This window comes from Numenius arquata, chromosome 5 (assembly GCF_964106895.1).
Source record: "Numenius arquata chromosome 5, bNumArq3.hap1.1, whole genome shotgun sequence".
NCBI classification, from domain to species: domain Eukaryota; kingdom Metazoa; phylum Chordata; class Aves; order Charadriiformes; family Scolopacidae; genus Numenius; species Numenius arquata.
In genome coordinates, this window is record NC_133580.1 from 21348660 (window position 1) to 21366653 (window position 17994).

General features: G+C 45.9%; 1 protein-coding gene across 3 annotated transcripts in view; it reads right to left on the reverse strand.

The window, feature by feature from the left end:
- Positions 1-243: 243 nt before the first annotated feature.
- The window catches only part of PLS3 (plastin 3), a 53859-nt gene continuing 36108 nt past the window's right edge, over positions 244-17994 (reverse strand). For 2 of the 3 annotated variants that reach the window (XM_074148309.1, XM_074148308.1), the window contains exons 3-16: positions 15165-15328; positions 12419-12548; positions 11832-11964; positions 10419-10500; positions 9581-9746; positions 8311-8453; positions 6799-6894; positions 6104-6299; positions 4886-4964; positions 4118-4232; positions 3876-4009; positions 3097-3220; positions 2390-2514; positions 244-1565 (exon numbers count right to left, since the gene is read on the reverse strand). In XM_074148309.1, the coding sequence (XP_074004410.1) occupies positions 1433-1565; positions 2390-2514; positions 3097-3220; positions 3876-4009; positions 4118-4232; positions 4886-4964; positions 6104-6299; positions 6799-6894; positions 8311-8453; positions 9581-9746; positions 10419-10500; positions 11832-11964; positions 12419-12548; positions 15165-15328 (1820 nt within the window). In that variant the 3' untranslated portion in view covers positions 244-1432. Of the gene's footprint in view, positions 1566-2389; positions 2515-3096; positions 3221-3875; positions 4010-4117; positions 4233-4885; positions 4965-6103; positions 6300-6798; positions 6895-7001; positions 7029-8310; positions 8454-9580; positions 9747-10418; positions 10501-11831; positions 11965-12418; positions 12549-15164; positions 15329-17994 lie in introns of all 3 variants that reach the window. The other variant, XM_074148307.1, reaches the window with a different exon arrangement.

A 17994-nucleotide genomic window follows, 5' to 3' on the forward strand; every position in this document is an offset into this window, starting at 1 on the left:
ACCCCAGCAGCAAGGTCTTACAGGAGCTACCACAAAGGCAAAGCCTCGCTGGAACACAGCTGGAGAACAACCGCTCTGCCCGAGCCCACTTCAAAAATCAAAAGCTCCTCAAGCACATCCTGATTCTAGTGTATCTTACAGAGCAATGGCACAAAACAAAAAGATCAACCCAAGCAAAGCTAAAAGCAGCTGAGGCCAGGCTGCCATGCTGCATCAGTGTAAATAAGGAGAGAAGCGTGTATTTAAATGTTTTTATTTCAACTAATGCTTTGCCACCATATTACATCACTTTGAATAGCTTGGAATAGCAATATGATCTCAAAATATAGCAAACAGCTTGCCAAAGCAAGATAATATTAAATCCTATGGATACAGCATCTTTCTTCTTTGGCGACAATGCTTCCTTTTATCTGTAAAAATAGTTTTATGTTCCAGAACATTTGCTGTTCAGTTTATTGAGCCCTGTTGTTTATAACATTTCCCTCTTCCCTGCACAAAACCTCCCCACAATGTAGTATGGTTTTATATCCAACAGCATTTTAAATAAAAAAAGTTATAGTTTTCATGCAGATTTTTGTAAAAATTATTTTCTAGGTGCACAGAACTGAACCAAGATGCATACAAAAATGCATTCACTTCCATTCTCAGGTGTAACCACGCCATCAGCAATGTGATATCATACGTTACTGCGAGAGGTCCAAGGATGGTGGTATTCTTATATATAGTATAACTTTAAAAAAACCCAAAATAAAATAACCAAAAAAACCCCCTTTTTTATAAGCAGCAAGAGAAAAAAACTGCCATGCTTTATTTGTAAAGTAATCAAAATAGTTAGATGTATAAAAAAGCACCATGTACAGAGAATACCGGAAGAAGATCCATCTTCCTAATTACACATCTCTCCTTTAGCATTGCGAGCTGGCCTGCAGGTCCCAACTTGTACTGTAGCTTTATTTGCAGAGTTAAGGAAGTGGTCAAACCTAGAATATGCTTGGACCATATGATAGAAATTAAACTGAACTGCAGATAGAAATTAGATTTGTTTCCATTACAACTCATACCAACCACCTTATAGCCCTCAGGCGTAAAAAAAACCCACGCACCGAGTATCTGAGAAATAATGGGGTGAAAACAGCTCCAGAGCAGTATTGCAAGATGTAGGTCTGTCATGAATGCATTTCTGTGAGCTCTTGATAAGTTAAACTTTCCTTTGGGAAAAGAGCACGTCTGTTGGTTAAAACTCCTCTCCCTGAGAATTTTGATAAGAGTTTGTCTTGCAAAGCAAAACAAAGTCCTTTGAACTTCGACAGTTCCTAGGCCAACAGCGTTTCAACGTGGTCTCAGCTGATCTGCTACTCATGCACCCAGGGTGGCAGGTTGGGTTTTTTGTTGCATTTTGTTGTTTTTTTTCCCTTTACATGGATCAACCCTTTTATACTCGCTTCATTCCTCTGCCCATCAAGCAGGCAAACACGGTCATGACCATCTTCGGTTTCACCTCCACAAGATCTTCTGGAAGAGCATAAACTCTGGCACCGATCCTTCTTGCCATGGACACAGCATACCTGTTCACCACGGGAAGAGGAGGGGGTCAGCACCCAGACTGCTACCAGTAAACAACAAGTCAGCTCCTGCCCCATCCAACACAATTTCACCTTTGATCCTCTTTGTTAAGATTCAAGATGTGCAACAGTCCAACCACCCCACATCTGCCTGGTTTAGAATTTATTTTTTTTTTATCTTTTGCTGTATTACTTTTCCACAGTAGAGTGTCTTTAATGTGCAAATTGACCTTTGAATGTCAAGTCCCCTTTACCAATAGTTTAAAAAAATGTAATTAATATTTGTTAGGGCTAATAGATAGGATGTATAACAGAGGATTAATCAGCTAACATTTAAATTTCCCCTTGTGTTTGCTCTTTAAGAATCATCAAGCGAGACTGTTATCTGCAAGAAACTTTGCTGTCATTCTGCCACCGCAGAACAGCCCGCAGAACACACAGTTCAAAGGCATGTTGTAATAGGCACACTTTAAACTTGACAACCTACGATGATTCAGCGAGACATGAGACGTACAAGGGTTCAGTTTCAAATCCCCGAGCGCTTCATACACCTGAACAAACAGGTGAGAAACAGAACATCAACGCTAAGAGCTGCCAGGGCTGTTCTGCATTTCTCTCAACCAGCAGGAGTCCAGCCAACGGCTCCCTCCAGCGTCGCGGGCAAGGACAGCAATTCGATCTCAAGAAGTGCTGCCTGTCTAAAAGGTACGGTGTTAAAAGAGATTGAAAACCACAGTAATAAACTGTGGTAAAAACATTTGCAGCTTAAGGCCAGCACATAGAAGTGCGCTCTTTCAATGGAAAAAAGTTTGAGGCAGTAAACTTACTTAGCATTATTTTGTTTGTCATCTTCCGATAATTGACCAGTCTTTACAAGGTCATAGTTGATACAACCAGGCTGTATAGCATCGATTAAATCCACAACTGCCAAGCTTGTGCTGATAGTCTTGTCCTAGAGAACAGAGGGGCAGACAAGTAAAGATGAATGTCTAGTCCGCAAAGCAAACTTCTCACCTCTATTCAGCTGCTCTGCAACGTGCAACAAAATGAGCTTCACAACACAAGCCGTTTCAAAGCAGCAGTGGTGGTGATTATTCCCAGGTGGACCACAGGGAAAGCCAAGCTGCTGCTTCTCCTTTGGTAACAGCACATCATTACTGCAATTGTCTGCAAGCGCTCTGGAAACACGGAGCAGTAATGGATGTGCAGGCAGCAGGTCTGCCTTGCCGACCAGACAACGCTCACCTACAACTGCTCGCTACCTCCAGCCCCTGTGCTACCAGCAGCTCAGCCCTGCCTCTGCCCCACAGCCTGACCACCCTCCCCTCCTCTACCACCCCTCAGCTCTCTTTCCCCATGGCGGGGTGGCCCTGAAACATCTCCTCTCTGGTAGCTTAAAGCCCCTTTTGTTCCCAGCATAGAGTGAATCCTGTCCTGTTTAAACCCCTTTCTAAGACAGCCCTGCTGCTCCTCCAGCCAAAGAAATACATTTCGGGCAGCCGCCTTCTTTTGGATGCAAGAGGGGAACCCGCACCTTGAAATTCTGTATGGAGGTGGACTTGCCAGCTTCTTTCAGGGTCTGGTTTACCCAGCTGACTATAATGTCATCGTTGGCTTTCTGACCATCGCCCAGGTCCTCGAGGACATTCAGCGTGTACCTGAGAACCAGCAGAGAGAACAAGATTAGGCACAGAGCTGGGCCTGGGCTTGGGACACTTGTTAGACTGTTTCCCCATTGACGATAGGGTTAACACATGATCTAAAAGGTGTGGGTCAGCTCACAAGTTAGCATTCTGACCTCTAATGCCAAATAAGGAGCTACCATGGAGCAATTTTGCAGATACATATTATGTATTTGCATCACCTTAGAATTCTTCAGATATAGATAAGAAAAGGATGATGAACTTTATCTATTTCCCCTTCCCTCCACTCCAATGCAGAGGGGGGTTATAGAGCAGCCCTGGACTGTTTCTCTCTCAATTTCCAATTAAAAGTTAGAACAAAAGTTGTGCAAGTGTTACTGCTTAGGGTTTCTGCATGAGGACCAGACTTGAGCAGGTGAGAGAGAGGTAATCCTGATCACCAGGATGTCCACAGAGGTCTCTCCTGAGGTCTCTGCTCCAGACCCACAACGTGCAGCAGGATCAGCTCTGCTACAGTTTTGTCCAGTGGAGTCTCAGAAACGCCCCACGGGCAGGGGTTTTACAATCTTTCCGGGTGATCTGTGCCAGTGCTGCAGTGCTCTCATGGCAAAAAAAGTTCCCAAAATCTATACCCCATTCACAAGTTTTACATGTTTGAGCCGGGTCCTACCTTCTCATCAACTGCCAGACCAAGGCTAGTGTCAGCGTTGGGTTTCCGTCGTTCAGATCCTGTCCTCCGATGCCGACCAGGGAGAACTTCGCTGGATGCTTTCCCAAGTCTACAGCGTAGTTACAGTTTTCTAGCTACAAGGGAAAAGAGTTTAAGCAGAAAATCACTCACAAATACACTCACTTGACTGGAAGCCTCAAATAGGAATTTTTAGCGTCCATAGCGTCTTTTGAAATGCCTACCTTCTTCATATTTGCTCCAAGCTTAGGGTACGGAGGCTTGTTAACCTTATTCCAATCAACAGGAACTTTGATCTTTTCATATAATTGTAGTATTACCAGTGCGTCTTGGAGATCGCTGAAGTGGAAAACATTGATTAAGCCTAATGTCTCAAGATTTAAATGCACTCCAAGTTTGTCACATCATGAATAATTACTACTCTTTACAGGTTGTTGCAATTTCAACAACCCTAAAAAAGGGGGAAAAAAAAAAAAAATCAAACCAGTTTGTAGTTTTCAGGGCAGGAGAAATGCTCTGTGTTCAACATCACCTGGCTGCTGAGCTAAAGCAGGTTTTAGCATGGTAATCAGGGAAGAATTTTGCTATATAAAATCCGAAGGTAGACACCTCTCTCCACTGACTACAGGGACCCAGAGTACCTCACCTCCTAACTATGTCATCTTGGTTAAGCCCAAAAACTAGGTGACAGGGCATTTATTTCCAGTTGCTCTAATGCAGTTGCTCAAGCAGATTTAAATGTATTGGGGTCTCAGGGTATCCCTTTACACAAGATAGGGGAAAATAAACTGTCTTCTGCCCTTAAAGCCAATTGCTGGTGTGCCAAGTGCTGGCTCAGAAATCTCTGCAGGGAGGGCAGTGAGCATCCCCCACTCCCTGCCACCACCCTTTCTCAGGGGTGCTCTTTGCTCGGGACTGTGGGCAACAGGACACTGGTGTGGGCACACCTCCAGCCCGACGGAGATGAATCTCTCCCAGAGGCTGACGCTTACCCATAGAGGTGATTCACATGGGGGTTCACACCGAGAGAGTTCATCCAGTTGCGGAAGGTCCGTTCTTCACGTGTCTCTCCTAGGTAAGACAAAACAGGTTCATGCAACTTCTGCAAGCTCAAAGCTGCACAGGGTTTTCCATCTTGCAAGGCAGGGATCTTTAAGCAACACAGCCCGTCGATTAGGTTTTCAAGCAGAATAAAAGGTATTTTTTCTACTATAATTTTTTCGAAGGAAGATGGTTGCCCTGATATCTAGCTTTGGATATAAGTGTGATCACCCCAGGCCTCAGAAGAGCATGCCTTCCGAACTTTCTGCAAGAAAAAGTAGCAGGAAGGTCTTCCACACGAGCGTTAGCTAACTGCTGTCTGGGAGCCAGACAGCCAAAGCCCTAATCCCAGTCCCACCATCAATTACTGCTCCCGTGAACATCTTACTGCATTACTGAGGTTCTCCTGCCCACGCCAGGGAATGGCAACATCAACTTCCCAGCTCTGGCTGGGGGGCTGTTGGAACAGGTCCAGAGGAGGCCATGGAGATGCTGGGAGGGCTGGAGCCCCTCTGCTGTGAGGACAGGCTAAGAGAGTTGGAGGTGTTCAGCCTGGAGAAGAGAAGGCTCCGGGGAGACCTTAGAGCCCCTTCCAGTCCCTAAAGGGGCTCCAGGACAGATGGGGAGGGACTCTTGATCAGGGAGGGGAGCCATAGGATGAGGGTGAAGGGTTTTAAACTGAAAGAGGGGAGATTTAGATGAGATCTCAGGCAGAAATTCTTTGCTGTGAGGGTGGTGAGACCCTGGCCCAGGTTGCCCAGAGAAGCTGTGGCTGCCCCATCCCTGAGGGGGTTCAAGGCCAGGTTGGAGGGGGCTTGGAGCAACCTGGTCTGGTGGGAGGTGTCCCTGCCCAGGGCAAGGGGTGAGAACTGGGTGACCTTTAAGGTCCCTTCCAACCCAACCCATTCTATGGTGACTGATGGGCTGCTGGCAGTGCTCCTACAGGTTCAGGCTCCACATCAGGGTCATAGCAGCTGAAGAGGTTGTCAAGTTCCCTTCTCATCTGCCCCAAAAGAGCAAATGACCCCTGCAGCACTGAAACCTCCAATCACAGATGTTACCTCAATGGAGATGCCTCCACTGGGCACAGCCTCTTGTGACAGAAGTATTTACTTCATAACTTCAGGATATTTCCCTCCTGCTAACTTTGTGACTGACACGACCATCACCTTCCAGTAGGGTCCAGTCGATGTCCTGGTTTTCAGGCTTAGTAAGTGCTGGGTACTTGTTGAAGAGGTTGGCGACGAAGGCCAGGTTCAGTTTGGGATTGCCGCTGACCACATCAGCCGGGGTGACGAACTGCCGGCAGCCGAGCCGATCCGCCTGCTGAAGCATGTACTCCGCTCTCCGCAGGTCGTCTTTTTCCTGCCAGGGATGGAACAAACAAGAGGTGTCATGGAAGAGTTTGGGCTACAAAGCAGATGGGAAGCTCTTGACGGCTCCCTGGGGCAGGGTCCCAACTCCACCCGCCTTCGTTAGGCATCAGTCGGTAATCAAAGGGACGAATGCATGCTAATCCCTGCTGCTGTGGGTGTAAAAGTCCCCCTGTTTGTCTCAGTACTTTTCCCAGCATGGCGACTTCCAAGTTTATATGCTTTTTGAACTTGGTGGTTCAAAAGCAGAAGTCAGCAGGCTCCCAGATGGAGCAAAACTACAAATGACTTCTCAATCATATACGTTAATTGGCAGGTAGCGATTGGGCCCGCAACAATCCTTCATTTAGCACATACCTGAGGTGCGCACACACCCACTGTACACACTCTAGAAATTAAGATACCAGGTTACCTAGATGTCACTGGGCAATTACAGGGCACAGGTAGTTCGCGATTGTACAGCAGGAGGAGACGACAGCCTGAATACCTACATTGAAACCCGACATGTTGATATCGATCTGAGGCTCTCCTTCTTTCTGCCCTTTAGGTGCAATTTGATTGAGGAGGTGGAAATAAGCTTTGGAATCCTGAAATGGAAGAAAAAGAAAACTCAGGTGTCCCGCACAGCAGTGAACACACCGTATCAATTCATTTCAGGCTCATCTTAAACAAGTCACTGTGCATAATTATGTACCTTTACCGAATTACCAAAATCTGTAAGCTTAAAAGAACATGATGGCAGAAATCCAGGCAGCAGAAAAGGAAACAGAAAAGAAAAAGGTTAGAAATATTTAAGATGAAAACTATGAGGCTTAACTGTTTAAAAGCTGCCTTTGCTGCAAGCTCTGGTGTCACAGCCCCCCCCACGGTCCCCACAGCCAGATGCCAAGGTGGCCCTAGCCCCTAAACAAGGCAGCCAATTCCTACTGCTACAGCAACGATGAAAATGGCTCAGGAAAGACAAAAAGCTGATTATAAGAACTCTGTTTCCTCCTGCGTCTGCCATTAGCTAGAATAGCTCAAAAGAGAGAGGCTAGGGATGGTCACAAACTAGGAGAAGCAAACAGCTGCAGTAATTACTAATCAACTACAAGTCCTTTTAGTCCTTTAGCACTAGCGACCTCAGCGTATCCTGGCAGCCGATAGGTTCCACCGGACCAGCCAACAGCTACCAGCAAAGCCGTCAGCAATTCTGATTTTGGAAATAAGAGTGACCACATGTGTGTGCACGCATGCACGCACACAGGGGAGCTCTGGGCCGCCCATGCACCTCAACTATCAACTTTTTTTTCCACCTCAACAGTGCTTTAGCCTGGAATCCACTTCAGTCCTCTTTCTCCTCCTCAAAACTGCTGGCCATGTGAATAACCTCCAGAAACCTCCCGAGACCAGCGTCCAAAAACCCCACACTCACCAGGAGTCATCACCCTCCATGTTTCACTAGTGCTGAGAGAAAAAAGTCACCCCCTCACATCTGAAAAATAGCTGTAAGATTCCCCACTCCCATTTCTCTCAGCCCAGTGCAGAGAATGAGAGGTCTTGTCTCCCTTCATCTCTCCAGCCCATGACATTTTGGATGAAACGCAAACAGCGTGAAGCTCTTTGAAATGAGGAATGTGTGGAAGAGCTCTCCAGGGATGCAGTTAAGGATTTCACCCTGTCTGAGCGAGCTGCGTGCCCTTGAAAAATTACTTCCATCAAAAGAGATGTATTTAGAACATTTGAAACATGAGTAATACCAGTTTCCTACTCGATTAAAACAGCTTTGCAGCAGGATCCCACTAGAACTGGGGGGAACATCAGACAGTTCAACACTGTGCTCAACCTCATGGCATGAGAGAGCAGCACTGCAGTACCTTAAATATACCATCCATACAACCCTGTTAATCCCACTCCATGTATTAAGAAAGGTCCTGTCTGCAGAGGAAGGGCCTCATTTACACATCCCAACAGGGCCCTGGCCGGCTCCCAGCCTCTTCCCAGCCCAGAAGAGCTCTCAGTACCTTGATATCCGAGCTGAAGTTATTGATTTTGTGCCAGCCTGCGTTTTCCAAGTGGAAGTTGGCCCATCTTAAGAGCAGCTCTTCTGGGGATAGCTTCATAAGGTCCTCCAGATTTTCACCATCACGAAGTAAGGCAGCCAGTGCTAGAAGAAAAATGCTTGTGAGGGGAAGGAAGAAGTTTTCAAGAGGCAAACCTGCATGCCAGATTTAGAGCTGCAGCAACGTTTCAGGGGAGAAGTGGGGGACAATACCAACTAGTGATTAAGTCAAAATAATCTGGGTATTAGTGGAGTTTTCCCGAGGTGGTTGTTACACAGAGAAGAGCACAAATGATCTAGAAAACTCTGTGTAAAAAATACTTTCCATTTTCTTGCATAATAAAATTCTCTGGATTTTATGTGCAGTCTTTTAAGCAGATGACAGTAAGCTAAATGTAAATGTACTTCTATCTCAATGAAAAAGTGCTTTGAAGCAGTTTCACATGCACTGTTAAAAAAAGCCCGAAAGCCAAATAAGCATCCTTTCTGCTGGGTGGTGCTTTTCTTGCCATGAGTTTTCAATCTAAGCCAAACAACGTTACCACTTCACGATTGGGACAGTGAAGCCCCTCCATCCATCTGGGTGCTCCGGTAGCCCATGCGGGAATAACAGAGCTCTTGAAATGATTTGCCAAGTCTGAGTTTTGGATGCCATCGCACAGGGCCAAGAGAACACAGGGGCGGGGGGCTGCAGCACTGCTCCCCCACCACCAAGACCAGAGCCGAAGCTTGGCTGCATCGCTGGCAGCAGCATAGAGGGGTTTAGGAGAGCCAAGTCGTTGCAAACACATTCCCAAAGAGCTGAAGCCCTCCTCTTTTATTTTTTTCTCTTTTTTTCTGTTGAGGAAGATGTGCAGTTGTCCCCAATCCTAGGAGGATGCAAGCAGCTTTTGCCACCTCCCAACACCGTTAGGTACCTACGGCCGAAGCACCCCGGGAGAGCCTGCCCAGCCCGAGGCATCACAAAGCAACACATTCACACCACAAGATACATCTCGAAGGACAGACTTGTCCTCAGCCAGTTCTCCAAGGCTGACACACGTTACCAGAACCCGCTTCACAGCTCTAAAGAGGCTGAAGATCTTGGCCTGGGATGTGCCCTGAGGAACCCAAAGGCAAGAACCCCCTTTCAGAAGAGGAGGGGAGGGAAGAGGCAGCGATGGGGCTGGAGGCGACAGCACAAGCAACGCAGCATTCATGCTTTAGCAGTAATCACTCGCAGTTTCATTTACCTTCATTTCTGCTGAGCTCGATGTCAGCGAACAAGCCGATCTTAATGATCTGCCAGAGGAGACCAAGGACCAGGTGGGGTTTCCCTTCCCTCAAGTCCTCTGCGCCAATATTGACCACATGGCACCCGATGGCGGACGCCGAGTTCAGCGCCAGGTTCAGGTTCTCCTGCGAACAGCAGAGCCAAGTGAGAGACAGCCCAGGGAGACAATGCTTGGCCTCTCATCCAGCGCCAGCGGAGCCGAGATCCCCCCGCTCCCTGCTCCGACGCCAGCACCTCGGAGGAAACGCTCCCGGCTGCTCTCCCCAAGTTTTAGTGGAGCTGTGGTGGCAGCAGGCTGGATCGATAAGGACTGAACGAGGCACAAGGGTTTAATTTCAGCCTCTGGTATTTAATTTCACCCTCTGAGTTAGTCGCATCTAGTAGCGTCAAGAAGAATAAGGCTGGAGAAGTGTTAAGTTATTCGGGCAGGCACATACAGGCATCCTCGCAACACCAGCCCGTCGTACTATGAAATGATTCAGGGATAGTCAACACCAATAACCACATCGGTTGAAAAAGACAGCGCTGTAAATAATTGCTGCAGAAATATCAGGTGCACACAGCATTTCAGCCATTTTACCCATTTTGTCATTAACTTAGCATTTTTTTTTGTCTTTTGAACTGTATCCACAGCACTGTCAAATTATGTGTGGTACAAAACTGTCTTTAATAATTAAATGCAAGTTATAAAACTCGCTCCTTTCCAGAGTTCCACAATAACGCCTCGAGCCACCACGCTGTTTTCATTAATTCTACCGGAATATGAACTTCAGCAAAAATACAGAAGTGTATTATACCTGAATTATGAATGGTGTGAGTTTCTTCTTGTTAATTGCTCTTTCATCAATCGTGTCCGGAACAGAAAGATTGATCATTTTGCTGGTAGGAGGAAAAACAATAATATTTGAACAATATTTAGTATTTAATCTTAACAACACTCAATGCACTGTTACAATACTCACCACTGTAGATTTCCTTTTGCCTGTTTGGCTTTGTGCATTTCTTTTTTTTTTTTTTTTTTTTTTTTTTTTTAAAATCAAGGTTGTGTAAATCAGAAGTTAATATTTACGTTATCAAGAATGTATTTGTAACTAATAGCTAAGCCTGAAACCTTAAACATGCTCCTGGCCACTACTGATCTCGGCCGCTGGAGCAAAAAGAGCACATGAATTATTCACGGCGCAGTCCCTGGGCCAGCGGAGACTCGCTGCTCTGGTGGCATCCACTGCAGGTTCTAGTAAGACAAGGCGCTGCCTCCTATTGTGGGGGTGTCCTACTGCCGGCAACAAAAAACCGCCCCCCCAAAAAAGCACCAACACTTTGAGAGCTCAGCAGGGAGCGCAATGAATTTTTAGTCAACAGAAAACGTGGCAAGTTTTTATTTCGTATTAGGAACTGCTTCCTACTCAGTTCAGTCTTGGTCTGAAGACCTGAATTACTTGAAACTAGGGAAATGAAAAATTAAAAAAAAAGAGAAATCACAAGCTAAAGGAAAAAATAATAGAAACAAAAGGCAATGGGCAGCCCACTAAACATCTTTTGCACATTGATACAGAGTTACTGAAATTCCAGACTTATCCAGTTCTTTGCTATATTAACTTACATTTAAAAAACAAACCAAAACCACAAACCCAAAAGAAACCCTGTGCATAGTAGACAGCTGGTGTTTAGCAGCTGTGGGCACCTTCTGCTCTCAGCATGCAGCAAAATAAGTTACTTTACTAGCCTAGTGCAGCTATTATCAAAAGCAACAAGAGAATTCCCAGAAAAATCAATTTTTCGGTTAATTCGCAAGGTCACTGACATTCCCACAGAGGTCTGTCTAAACATCTAAACATCCCAGAAAAAAAGGGCTATTTAACACATCTGCCCTCCCCAAGCTGCTTAGCACCAGTCTGAGCTGCACCAGGACAACTTCTGCTCCCGCAAGGCACCTTCTCCCCTTCAGCAAACTCAGTCCCAAGCCCAAACAAAATCACTAGACAAAATGACCAGTTTGTGAAGTTGGCATCAAAGCTGAAGCACCACACAATGACAATGAAAACCTGGGTGACTGAGCCCTTTTTTATACATGCAACACATTATGCACACACACTGGTCACAAAACCAGCCTAGAATAGGATGAAAATTCCCCTAACTACAGTTTCGGGAAGTAATTTGGTGATTTTAATTTTATTTTTCTTTTAAATTCAGGAGCCATCATGACTTACCATAGCACAATCCCGTCTCCCACAGCTTTGAACAGATCATCTGTATTTGGGTTCATTGGAATAACGTGCCTACAGTCGGGATCATTTTCCAGGGCTTTGTTTATCCAATTTACAAAGGCATATTTTTCTTCCTCTAAGAAAAACAATTGTAAATTTAATACAGGCTTTTTCATAACATAGCAAAGATTTTCCCAAAAGAAGCCCTGTACAATAGCCCAGGGAAATAAAAGCCCCTCTGCCATTACTACACTATTTCATTAGCCACACAAAAGTTTAAAGAAATATGACTTTCACTTCCAATTACAAGAATATTCCTGTTATTTATTCATTACTCAACAACTTTATTATATTCAAGTGTGACACAAGGACTCCCATCAGCAAGCACAGTTAACAAAACAAATAAGCACACATTTAATTTACACACTGCGAACCTGGCATCGCCCCCTAATTCTGCCCTGCTCTTCCCTTGACACGAGACCATTCAGCTCTGGGAGAAACACAGCCCAGGGCGTGGCAGGGCAGCAGAAAACCCCTAGTTTTAGGATACAGTTTCCCCCGTCCCACGGGGACTGAAGGGAGAGCAGTACCTGAGTAGGAGTGCTGTGTCCCCTCGCTGGAGAGTTCCGAGGTGCCCCCGATGGCACAGATCCCTTCCTTACGGTTAATGGCTTTTCTGAACGTCTTGGCGATATCGCTGCTTTTCACCTCTTGGAAAATCTACAATTTAAAGTGCTCTGTTAGACAAGAAAAACTTGTCTTCATAAAACGAAAGGGCCACAGAAGAAGCTATTTCCTCTTGGCTTTAAAGCAAACGCTGTAATAAGACCAGCAAACGTGAAGGGCCCAGCAAGGGTGTAGTGGCATTAAATATAACATGGGTAGTGGGCAGAGAGTTGTCCTGCTCTCTCAAATACCTATCGCAAGTGCCTACTGCAACAGGAGCGTTAGGCGTGAAGTACCTCACATACATTTACCTTTTCAAGTAGATTTCAAGAGATGACGACAAAAAAACCATGAAACCTTTGCAGTCCGAGAGCAGGGACACATGCAGCAGTTTCCACAGGACCAAAGTTGAGAAAGCTGTTGTGCAATTTTAACCTTTCTGCATAAGCCAGATGCTTGTGTGACCGTGACTTTAGTTCACACAAAAGACTTTGTCCACAACCCAAGAAACAATTCTTTTTAAGAGTTTAACAGTCAAATATGCAATAATGTGTAACAGCAAGCACTCCAGGTAAGGGTTCCCCCTCCCTCCACAGCAGGCTTGGGCTGAGAAAACACCCTCCTGTTTGAGGGCAAAAGAGATGCTTTAGCGCACAAAGATCACATGTGCCATCTCCGCAGGTTGTATGTTCCTATTAGTGGCCCTGAGGTCCTACAGAACTGAGCAATTATTAGAAAAAAATATATCCAATGGCTTGAAAGCCTACTGCAACTCCCTCAAGAGTTAATCAAATTAGTTTCAACCCCGCTGAAACACAAATGAAACATATGCAGGTTCTCTAAACACTGCCCAAATGCAGAGGTGTCACCGCAGGGCCGGCCTGCTGGCTGTCACACCTTACCTTCCCCATCCCTTGGACACAGGGAAGGTGGCAAGTCAAGATGATGATGGTGCAGCGCCATTAAACCATCCCCTGACAGCAGGCAGAGGGTTTGCTGACTTCAGTGATCAGGTAGAGCCGAGTGAAGACTCCTGAGCCAAAAAGGCTGGGGCGGAGGGGGTGTCTGTTTGGTTGGTTTTAAACATAAGGATTTTGATGCAGATGTATTTATTTTAAAATTTGCTGGACTAATTACTGGTGTTGCATACCTTCTTTGAAAATACGTGCTTTAGTGCTGAGGTACCACTAAGTGACTTGGGCCCAACTTCAAGTCAGTTCATGTCATCCTTTGTACCATAAACTCCAGCAAAACTCCTCAGAGTCAGAAAACAGCAACAGTTCTGTTTGTAAAAATCCTACAGCTAACCATTGCTTCTGCTGTACAGCTTAGTTGCTCGTGAGACGTTTCATGTTTACTCAACCATTGGTACCATTCAAGTGTGACAGAAGAGATCTATTCCTTCCCAGTGCAGAGTTAGAGTTATGGACCAGCTCAGACCACCAGCTGAAACATGCACCCAGCATGCAAGTGTTCACAAACTGCAAACAAACCCCAACTTACTAGTTGACTCCGAACTCAAAAGTTCAGAGGGTCTGAAAACAATTAAGGAACAGAAGGTCAAGATAAATTCAGAAATATCAAGAAAAATAGTTGACGTGAAAAGAGCTCCCTCAATGTATTGCACATACTTTTATTACTTTTTCAGCATTCAGTCATCAGAGCAGGAAAAGGCTGAAAGGATGGATATTGAAACAGTATCTCAGAAGAATTGCTGTGCTTTGGTAAAAATAAAAAATTCTGACCTATTTCTACAGGAAAAGGCTGAAGGTTACACCCATCCTCCAGCTTCTCCTATCTCCTTACTCCTGTTCTTCCCTTTTAAGGCAACAAACGAACCTGAATTTTCCTAGGTCAATATCTAGAACTAATCTCCAAGTGTGTCTTGAAACGCTCTTTCAAATCTTTAGCAAATACTTGTAGCCCCATTAAATTGAGAAAGGAAATTATACTGCTTCATTGGGAAAAGTGTTCATCTATGTGCCTGGAAAAACTGAGTAGCTTCCAGTCAATACTGTACACTTGGAGAACTGGAAGTCTTTTTTCCAGTTGTCACCTCATGTGGAAATGGTCTTTCAGCCTCCAACAAAGTTTTCATATAGGAAAAGCATGTGGATTCTTTTTGCTTTTTTGTTTAAACACCGACATGTTTCCCCCTCTGTCCAAATCTAAAGGCTGGCAGCGACAGCACAAAAGACTGGTCATATGCAGGGATCACAGAATCACATGGAGTTGGAAGGGACCTCTGGAGATCATCTAGTCCAGCCCCCTGCCAAAGCAGGTCCACCCAGAGCAGGTTGCACAGGAATGTGTCCAGGCGGGTTTTAAACATCTCCAGAGACGGAGACTCCACCACCCCCCTGAGCAGCCTATTCCAGGGCTCTGCCACCCTCACAGGAAAGAAGTTCCTCCTCATGTTTAGGTGGAACTTCTTATATTCAAGTGTGTGCCCATTTCCTCTTGTCCTATCCCTGGGCATCACTGAAAAAAGATCTGTACAAAGAACTGATTTTTACATGACAAGTGCTCAAAAGTGATCAGTTTGTAGAAGGAAAACTAGGATAATGGTAAGTGGCTGAGAAGCCAGGTTCAACCTCTTCTACCCCCTCTTCCTTAGCTGTGTCTAAAAGGGGTCCCCCAAGCTGTTGGAAATTCAGAAATACCACTTACATAGACAAACTCTTCAAAGCTAATCTTCCCATCTTTATTCTTGTCACCGTCGATCATGAGCTTCTGGATGATCTCTCTCACTTTGTATCCAGGGAGAGGCAGGTTGGCTTCCTTGAAGAGCTCGTGCAACTCATAGTCACAGATGAACCCATTGCTGTTGAGGTCTGAGGAAGAGAAGGGGCAGAAGAAGGTTTTAGAAACATGCCCGTGCCCGTACCCTGACAGGAGCAGCCCCAAACAGCAGGGCAGAAACACAGCTCCCGTGTTCCAAAGTTCTTTACAGAGAGCAACCTGCACACTGAGGATATCTACGAGACACGGAGGTAAGGAGGCATCTCCCAGCATGGCCCGTCACACCATACCTGTTTTGGGGCCACATTGCACAGAGCATTCATCTTCACTGAAAGCAAGATCCGTGCGGGACACGGACACACAGCAGGATGCCCACACCAAAAATACCAAGCCCAAGTAGCCCACTGTTCAATGGACACCACCATCAGGAAGCAAAGGCAGGCAGTAAATACAGACAGCACATCCTCAAAGAGTCCCAGCGCAAGCCATGAGATCTCTCCGGCTTTGGGCAATGGCTGCTTTGAAGCAGAGCTGAGCAGGACGGCACACGTGACCAACCCTGGTGTAAAAGTTTCACATCAGAGCATCTGCATTTTCATAAATGATCTCCAGAGCGTTTCCTTTTACATCTAACTGCAGCTGGCTTTGCGTGTTAAAAATAGATGGTAATGAAACACAGCACTTGTTACTTTCTGAACCAAAAACACTAAGTCAGCTCTGCATTTACACTTTTTTTATCATGTTGATAATGATGTTATCCATTTATTGCTGACAGAAAATTGCAGCCGGATTTTAATGGTGCCCAAGAATGTTCTGCAAGGACATGTGCTTTGACAGCCAAGCACCAAGCCCCAGCAGCACTGCATGCTTAGCGAGACACTATCACCTACTAGACTTGGGAAGAAAGAAAACAAGAATCTAGTGTGAATCTAGAGCTTTTCACATCAACAGATCCTAACCCCCTTGGAGGACATCATCACATCTACTGACGGCACAGGGCAAATCCTTCTTCAGGGGAGTGAGGTTTTGCTTCCTCCATGGAGAGGCAGAGGTTGGTGCCTCCTTCCCCAGGCCAACCAGGAACGAGCAGACAGTGAGGGTCACTGCGGGAATGCTACCCAGGCTTCGGCAGAGTTGGGTCCAGGAGCAGCCGGAGCGTTTGAAGCTGTCGGATGGCCCAGATCCACATCCCAAGACACAAGTGTGACCTTCCAGCACATTCGGAGAGACAGGGATTTAGGGCATGTTGAGCTCTTGCCAGCTCAGTAGTGATGTTAAAGTCGCTTTGCTGTAGGCAAGTGGTACAGACAGCCCAGGGAAGTTAATTGAGTGCCTGAGCTGCCATCTCCTCCCCAGGGCTGGGACCGTGGGCAGATACCAGCCCTGCATTACTGCTGCTGGTGGGGAATACCTGGGTGGGCTGAGGAGGTGGAGATCTGGCAGTCTCCTACCGTCGCCATTCAACCACAGGCTCAGCAAGGGCAACACAGTGCCTGTACTGCAGACATCAGCCGAGCACTTTAAGGCTAAACAAGAGCAGTCTCAGCATTTGAGCAGCTGCCTTACCTTCTCCCCCACCTCCACCGCTCCCGGTGCTGGGATGGTGCACTGCCCAGTGCCGTCCCACCACTGCCAAGCCCACACTGTGCTGCGAGGCACCCAGCTTCCCCCAGCCACCATTCCGCCCGTATCCCCCACTGGAGGATTTTCCTTCTATTTGTAAGGCTGCAGAGTTAAATTCCACTCCAGCAGCAGCTTCCGCTGCCCGAAGACCCTGGCAGCCTGCTGCTGGCTCCCCAGTCTGCGATGGGAGAGCTGCACCAGCCTCGGTATCATTCAAGAGGGAATCTCTCACCACAGCCGCTGCGGTCAGTCATTACACTTCAAGAGAGATGCTTTCCAGAATAACAGAAAGCAATCAGGAAAGCTCTAAAGTCCTTCTCTTTTTTTAGCAAGTTTTGAAAGTCAATGTACTTTTAATGAGGTGTCAGTGGTGTTCTTTATGTTTTATTTCACAGCAATGCTCCAGCAAGCAGTATGTCCTCACCACCACTCCAAACTTCCTCATTTTCCAGATCCATATGGGATTTTAAAATTCTTTTTATATGTTAGCAAGAAAGTAAAATTCAAATGTTTAGTGGCAAACATCCAACGTAATACAGAGAAAACCTGTATTCCCTCCTACACCCCAGGCCCTAGGTCTCAAACTAAAGAGGAGCATCAATTCCAGTGGGTTAATAAATACAATAAACTACTTTATGAAATGTCAGTGTTTACAATAATGCCGATGAAATAGAGTGGTTTGGGCCACTGATAGCAACAGGCTGCTGTCTGGCCTTTGATTTTAGAATTTTATTTCAAAAAAATATAAGCTTACAAAGGCAAGCTTTATTAAACGGTCCAGCCCGAGATGTCATCAGCAAACTATTTCCCCTCTAGATAAATCACAGCTTACTCTGTTACAGTTTCCTTATTACTAAATCTAACTCCACAATATGCATCTTCTCCCTACCTCACAACCAGAGAAGAAAATCAGACAAGAAGGGATTTGCTAACCTCCAGGGCCTATGGACCCAAAACAAAACTCTGCTTTCACCCTCAGAGTGCCCACAGCCAACATCCATTGCTTCAGCCTGTGCTGGACTGAACCAACCACAAACCTTTGCTATGCTGCCAAATTAAGCAGGGAAATCCAGAGACTCCCGTTCATCACTTCTTCCAATCACTCCACCACCTAAAAAACTAAGTTTTACATCTA